Genomic DNA, 7,942 nt, shown 5'->3' with positions numbered 1-7,942 from the left:
GACAGCTCCCTGCCCTCTCCCCTCACTGCCCAGGCAGGACGGCGAGATCCGCAGCCTGGCGAGGGGCGCGCAGCACCAATCTCCCATTCCTCGGGGAGCGGTTCGGGAAGCAGCGCGGATCGCGCCGCTCCCGGGATCCATCCCAGCGAGGGGCGGGAGGAGGGAGGGGAGGGGTCCGAGCGGGGGGCGCGCAGGCGGGGCCGCGCGGCGGCGGCGGGAGCGTGCTGGGCGGCGGGAGCTGTGATCCCGCCGGGATCCGCCGCGCCGGCCATGGATCCCTCGCCCAAGGACGGCGAGAGCGCGGCGGCCGTGGAGCCCAGCCGGGGCGCGGCCCCTTCCAGCGGGGTGGTGGTGCAGGTCCGGGAGAAGAAGGGCCCCCTGCGCGCCGCCATCCCCTACATGCCGTTCCCCGTGGCTGTCATCTGCCTCTTCCTCAACACCTTCGTGCCGGGGCTGGGTAAGGAGCGCGGCGGGAGGAACGGAGGGCGGGCGGCCAGGACGAGGGGGTCCCTCTCCCCACCTGCCACTGCTCCGCCCGGTGCCGGACCCCGCCGCGCCGGCAACTTTCCCCGACGGCGCCGCGGGAAGGGATGGACGGACGGATGGAGGCAGGCAGGCAGCGAGCCCCCTGCGCCCCGGCGGAAAGTTTTGCGCCGGGGGCCGGGGCAGCGCCCTGCGGGGTCCTGGGGGAGCCGCGGCCGCGAGGGTCGCGCTTCCCCCGGACGCCAGTCGGGGATCGGGGCTGGGGCACCTGCCCGATCCCGCTCCGTTCTCGGCCGCGGGGCAGCGCTCCGTGACTCTGGGAGGCAAGGGAAGTGAATTCACAGGTCCCGGGGGCTGAGCGTCCCCCGCGCCGCTCCGTTCTCCCCAGGCGAGTAATCGTGCGCTTTAGGAGAAGGGCTTCGGCTGTTCGGGCTCTCGCGAACTGTGATTTTAGTCAGAGGACCGAGGCTCACAGTGGCCGCATCGCTCGCCAGCTAAGGCGAGCTTTCAGAGCCCGCCTTCCTGGGTTTCCTAAGGAGACCCCTGAAAAATGTTGGAACTGTTTCCCGAGAGAAACAGTGGATTCACGGTTTCTCAATACTAGATCACTGGTGAGCGGCTCAGGTAATGCATCCCTAAGCTGTGGCTACAGTATTCTCTATACTTCCCTTTCCTCCTTTTTAATTAGGAACTGCTTGCTGCAACAGGAGCCTAGAGTTTGAACACTACAAAGGCAGTTGGAACACAAGGCTAAATACAAGTATTCTAGCTGCAACCAAAGCAATCACATTTACAAAACTCCAGACAAAATAAAGCCCTCATTAATCTGTACCGTGAGTCTCTCACAGTCTATTCTTGGCTATTATTTCTGCTCCTGTGGCCACTGCAGAAGCCTTCCTTGTGATAAGGGAGTATTCCCCACCTAGACCTGCTTTTGAAGAGCTACAGCCCTGCCTTGATTTGCTTCATGTGTATCAGGTGGCTTAATTCTTTAACACATATGAAATTCTAAAAGTTCTTCTTAAGTAATTCTAAAGTATTACCTAAATGTGAGTGGTACACTATCTGCAACATGTATAAGCCATTACTATTCCAGTGTGCTTGCTCTGAACCTGTGGATGTATTCCAGGGGAAAGCTTGTAGCTTTTGAAATACCTCCAGAGTTTTGCTGTGGAAGGACTGGCTTTGCTATATGTGCTTCCAGATGCAATTCATTGTGCTCAGGTGTGTTGCTTGCACATCCCCTGTGTGCAAAGAGACCTGAAGAACCTGGAGGCATGAATCAAAGAGAAACTCTCCAGTTGAGTGCTTTCATGGGGTTTTAGGTTGTTGTTATTTAGCACTTACTTTCCCACCGTCTTCAGAGAGAGATGTTCAAAGCCAGAGTTTTCAAAGTGAATGTACTTTTCTGTTGGCATTGAAGGCACTACATTTTCACTGTAGACATACAGAAAAAACCCTGACTTACCATGCCCTTTTCTTCCTTTGAATGATCTTACACTTCATACTGCGTTGCTTTTCGCAGCTCAGTAGAAAAACCCTCGGTGTTCTTCCTTCAGCCCAGTAGGGTAGGTGCTCATGAGACATCCTCATGGCAGAATTGGCTCGAAGTGTGGTTATCTGCCCAGAGTTCTGCTCTGGCTGCTGCTGCAGGTCTGCTGGAAGTAACAGTGTTGTGCCTTCCCTCACATGAAAGGAGTCTAAACAAGGACAGCGGATAGCACAGCACGTCCTTGCTACAGGTGAGCATGTAGAATCCCAGTCCGTGCTGGCTTGAAGAATTCAGAGTTGAATCTGGACTTTGCAGCCATGTGGTTGTGTTATCACTGACTGGCTGGACCACCCTAAAATGATTTTAATTCCATTTTGGGTACTTTTAGCAGGTGGAGATTTTTATTGAACTCGGTCTGTGTTTGGTACACTGATTTCAGTAGAGTTTCTGGCTGTCTATACCACTGTTTCTGCTTATACCCCGTTGAAAAAGTAGCAGAACAAAGAAACTACAAATCAAAAGAAATTCTTCTGTGTGGCATTCCCACAGGCTGGCGAAATGCAGTTTTGGAGATGCATCCCAAGCTCTGTATGCAAATCATGGCACTTAGTTCATGCATAAATGAACCATTCTCTTGAAGAAGCTGCTAATAGCGTATGCATTTTGATAGAAAATTTACTCTGAGATAATACACCTGCCTAGAACGAAGCTGTTTACAATCTCAGCCATATCCTGTCGTATATCATGTAGCCCACACACAAGGGGAAACAGGAGGAACACAAATCTACTGGCAGGAATATTCAAGGTAAAAAGAGATCTTGTGTCATTGTTGCATTTCAGCAATCTCAATGAACTGGGCAACATTTTAAAAATAAATAAGATTTGCAGTGGTATGAATTATTCACATCAAGGTAGTGAGCCTGTTCTCTGTGAGGTAAATGACAAAATTCCCATCAATTCCAGATTTATAACATGTTAAAATGATGTTTCACTGGCTTGCTGTATATTCTGCATGCTGAGGTGCAGACTGTGACTGTGGTAATGGAAAGTTCTCTATTTTTCAGTCCCTGAATTCATCCCTTACAATTTTGCATGTAGTTGTCATTCATGTGTGGACTCTGCAGCGCAATTGCAATGAAGGGTCAGAAACCACTGAAATAGGCAAGAATGTGGTCAATACTGAATAAACCAAGTTTTCCACTGCTTGGAGATGGGTGCATTTGAGGTTTTCATTAACGCCCAGTACCTCAGACCAGTGATATCCAAATAGAAATTGTGCTCTGATTCAGGCTACTGAATCCTCATGCTCTCTTCTCAGCATCTGAAAGTCTCTACTTTTTTTAGTTAATTTATCTTTCCTATGTTATGGAAGTCATCTATGAGGGTGAAATGTGAGAATGTTTTAAATATCTGGTTTATTTTTCCTTTATGCTATTTATGTTTTGCAGTAGTACTCCATTTGGACAGGAAACATAACACTTTCTCTTTGTTTATAGTAATGTTATTTTTTTCAGTTGGTTTATCTTCAGAGTTTTATGTAATAACCCAGAACTACAGGTTTTGAAATGCATTGTAAACTGGGTTTGAACTACTCTTTTCATGTAGACTCATAGGAATTTGTTCATACCTAGAGGATATGTTAACTTTTGCCTTGCCAAAACTTAAAATTCAGACCAAATACAATGTAAAAAAGCTTGATTAGCCCACCTACTTGTAATCTGTTTTGATGGAACAGCCTTGAAATTACACTGTGCTTCCAATCACTGTGATAGAAGCAAGCCCTTGGAGATGTTCTAGATCAGTTTTCCATGGTCCAATGCAGTTTTTCTCATCTGTGTCTTATAGGGTTGCAGGGCTGAGCTATAATTATAATGAAGGTGTCCCTAGCTCATGTTCATGAAAAGAGCAGATAGTACCAAAAGAAGAAGAGGCAGGACTCAGCGAGTCCTGTGGCAAAAGCCATCGTGCCTTGGCTACCAGCGTTCCAGCTCTGCCAGAGGCACCCTGAGCCACAGACACTGCAACCCGCTTTGGCTTTGGACTTCTGGGCTCTGTAGCATCAGGGCCAAATCATGCCATGATGAACCCTGGAGAATGGAAGATGATGATCTCAGGAGAGGTAAATGGTGGTGTATCTGGTTCCCGCAGGACTGAGCAGTGTGCACCTCCAGCCGGTAAGTGCTGCAGATGGCAGCGGAGAGAAGGGGCTGGCCATGCCCTTCAGCTGGCAGACTGTGTTCTCTTGGAGCTGCCGTGTGCCAGTCAGCGTGGGAGAAGATCTGGCTCCCTGTCTTTCCCTGAGCTGATACATGGGAATCTTGCCCTCCTTCCTATCTGTTTTTCTTTCTCTCGACATCACGTTGTGTGGGAGGGGGTAAACGAAAGGGGAGAACTTGAGGGAAATGTGAGAAGGGAGTGAAATTATCTGAAAGTATGAGGTATTCTCCAAGATTAATCCCTCCTGTCAGGAAGGGGGTGGACTTTTGGATCACAGCCTGAATTATACATGTGTACTATTTTTATGCAGGGAGTAATGGAAATACGTGGCGTGAAATTATGTTAGTGCAAGATAGGAGAGCAGCCACCCATGTGCCATGAAATAGCCGGTGGAGGAGATCATGAGTGACAGCCTCTCACAGCAGCTAGAGAAAGAAGGGGTGATTCCCAGCCCACTGAACTTTTTTCTTCCACAGTTCCATAGTGCAGCTCTCCCTGTCCTTGAGTATGTCAGCTCCCTGTCACGAGTCTTCTGCCATCTGTTTATTCTGCTTCAGTCTTGACAGAGTTCAAGGACTCTACCTTCAGCTATGTGAATATGGCTTTAATGTTTGATTTATGGAAACCAAGCATCTTCTCATTAGACACCATGCCTCTCTCGAGCAGAATGAGCTCTCCAAAGAGCTGAACAGAAGTGCAGAACACAACACTTGAGAAAGTTGCAGGGATAAGGTCTGCATAAAATTATCAATACCCATTTTATTTTTGTGGTTGGAATGGTAAATAGATGCCTCAAGCAAACATCCATTGCCTTCATTACTGAAACAAAAATTTAAGGGAAAAAACCAGATTTTCTTATCTACAGTAGGAAAACACTGCAAAAAAAAAAAAAATGGGGCTTTCAAACATCTGTGCATTAAAATATCAAACTTGCTTTGGTATTTATGATACTTTTTAATTATTTTTTTTCTTATATGCATGCAAAACAATGAATCTGTGTGATTTACAAGCTCATTTGAGGAAAACAATGGTTTTTCTCAAGTGTTTATATGAATTTGTGTTTGTGAACTTTACTGCTGCAGTTCTTTAGCTAACATTGCCTTTCAGCCTGTGATGTATAGACTGCTGGTAGTCTGCAGAAACAAGCTATTTATTCATGGGAACATAATTAAACAAAGCAAACCTATTTGCCAGTAGACTTCACTCTGCTGGGTTTTGTATTTTCCACTGAAAAGGTCAAGAAGTTCTTTATGGTAATTTGTTCATCTGCTTGTGCAAGGTGGAAAATGAGACCTGTGATAAAATGTGTGCATCCAGGTTACTGCTCCATTGCTAGTAGCGGTACTATCAGCTGTGTGGTAGATGATCAGGTTTCTGCACCTGCAGGGCCTTGTTCTTATCAGTGTGTTGAAGGCCATTGACTTCCTCCTTTTTTGTTTTTTTAACAGAGATTTAAGTGAGAAATCTGAATGTTTTATATAACTTACTTGGCTGATGGCGTTGAACAGTCACTCAATGATCTTGCCAGCACAGGGTAGTCTGGAATATCTTTGTGCAATAAAGTGTCTGGACCATCTAGAATGATAAACAAGCTTGGAAAACTCAAAAGAGATTCACAGGCAATTTGTGATCTCAGTAAATGACAAAGTATTTCAAGTTTTTAGCTTCTTGGTTGAGACAACTCCAGCCAGTGTACTTGATAAGCAAAGAAACCCCCCAAAACCAGATAATATCTCTGCTGAGGGACCTGATGTGGCCCCTCTGTTTTAATCCAGTGTCCAATGGCATGCCCTGATGTATTTTTGGAAGAAAGCTGCTTTATACTTTGCCCACACTTGCCTGAATACTTGATATGGTCTTATCCCTCCGTTTCCTGTGTGTAACTCTGGATCCCTTCCCTGAGTTTATCTACTTAGCCACAGCAATCACACAAGTACATGCTGTCATACTCATCATCCTCCTGTGAGCCTTGCTTTACAAATGCATACACAGCAAAAGCACAGCAGGGCCTTGTTCATGACCACAGCCCCAAGTCACGCTCCAAATATTTAGCACTGTTTATGTCCTTTGGTTAGTTTTTGCTCTTCACTTGTTACAGTTGGTAAAAGTCAGTTGTTGAGCTCTACTTGCATTTAAAATGAATTTTTGGTTCATTTCACTGTCAATCTGAGCACTAACCTAGTGCTGCTGCCTTTGAATTGCTGTCAGTGCCAGACCAGCTAAAATGCAAAGAAGTTTCTCTTACCTCCCTCATGCCTTCTGTTTCCATGAAAATAGAAGACAAAAGAAATGGCCAGGGACATTTTTGTTTAGTGGTTTTTGTTCACTGCTGTGGTTGAAGCAGCTCTATGGAGGTATTCATTACTTAATGAACACGTAAGGAGACAGGATTTGCTCAGCATCTTGTAATCATGTTTGTCATTTAATTCAATTTGGACAGATGTACCTGAAGATTAAGAGTGAAGGTGGGAGCAGACAGCAGAGAAGAGCTGTTAAATGGCCAAGTAAACCAACTGAATTTTAAGTCTAGGAGGCTGTTCCAGATGAAGGGTGTGACATGGGGGAAAATAGAGAATCAAATCCAGGAGGAGAAAAGTACATTCACAGAGATTTGGTGAGAAGGCAAAAGAACTGGAACTTCTCGCAGAAAGAGAGCAAATGAATGAAAGGATTTGAAGACAAAAGTTACATGGATGAGGGGAGTGCTTTTGACAGGTGGATTTTGGCTAGCCTGGGTTGCAGGATAGGGATGAATTGTTCTCCTGCTCTGAATCAGGGGGTGTGATTTACGAAGTCTGATAAAGCCCCATTGCCTGCAGCATTTTGCTGCCAGTTATTCTCTCCTCCATGAGAAGAGCATTCAGAGTTTGTGGAGCTGTTCAGGATCATCCATAGATGAGTGGGAAGCAGAAACCAGGTTCCTCAGGCTCTTTCTTACCCATCTAATTGTGTGCAGTGCCCTGAACACAAACACACCCGTAGGTGGCAGTGGCTGGCACAAAGCACAAAGGTGAATTTTAGAATCTCTATCCAGTTTTGAATTTCGTGGAGAAACAAATTATTGGATGGTAAGGGGATTCTAAAACAGTCCTACAGTTTTTAAAAGGGACTGGAGTCTGCAATTGATTTATGAAAACTTATATTCAGAGGTAACCTGGAAAGGAAAAAAGGAAAAGAGCTTCTTTTCTTACTTTCTATGAGATATAAAATCAAGCTGACATATAACATTCTTCCTTCTTCATTTTTTGGACTGTCTTCATTTTAGAACTTCACAACTTTAAAGTTACACAGTTGCAGCACCACAGTGGATGCGTGCAAACTTGGTTAGAGTGCTGTGCAAAGATGATGGTCACAGAATCACAGAAGAGACTGTTTCAGTTCTAAGTGACCTAAAATGATCATCTTGTCCAACCGCCTGACCAACACAGGGCTGACCAAGTTAAAGCATGTTATTATGGCCATTATCCAAATGCCTATTAAACACTGACAGTCTTGGGGCATCAACCACCTCTAGGAGGCCTGTTCCAGTATTTGACCACCCTCTCAGTAAAGAAATGCTTTCTAATATCCAGTCTGAACCTCCCCTGGTGCAGCTTAGAATCATTCCCATGCATCCTATTGGAAGATCCCAGGGAGAAGGGATCAGGATCTCCCTCCCCATTTCCCATCCTCAGGAAGCTGTAGAGAGCAATGAGGTGGCCCCTCAGCCTCCTTTTCCCCAAATTAGACAAGCCCAGGGCCCTCAGCTGC

General features: G+C 46.0%; 1 protein-coding gene across 7 annotated transcripts in view; it reads left to right on the top strand.

The window, feature by feature from the left end:
- Window positions 1–232: 232 nt before the first annotated feature.
- STUM (stum, mechanosensory transduction mediator homolog) overlaps window positions 233–7,942 on the top strand; it is a 43,119-nt gene continuing 35,409 nt past the window's right edge. For all 7 annotated transcript variants that reach the window (XM_027911347.1, XM_027911341.1, XM_027911330.1 and 4 more), the window contains exon 1: window positions 233–457. In XM_027911347.1, coding sequence (XP_027767148.1) covers window positions 271–457 — 187 coding nt within the window. In that variant the 5' untranslated portion in view covers window positions 233–270. The remainder of the gene's footprint in view (window positions 458–7,942) is intronic.

The sequence above is a fragment of the Empidonax traillii genome, unplaced genomic scaffold (genome assembly GCF_003031625.1).
Source record: "Empidonax traillii isolate 1590-97213 ecotype Southwest subspecies unplaced genomic scaffold, ASM303162v1 scaffold31:size1920502, whole genome shotgun sequence".
In the NCBI taxonomy this organism is placed as follows: Eukaryota; Metazoa; Chordata; class Aves; order Passeriformes; family Tyrannidae; genus Empidonax; species Empidonax traillii.
Note: the sequence above shows the minus strand (reverse complement) of the source record. Positions and strands in the feature narration are given on the sequence as shown.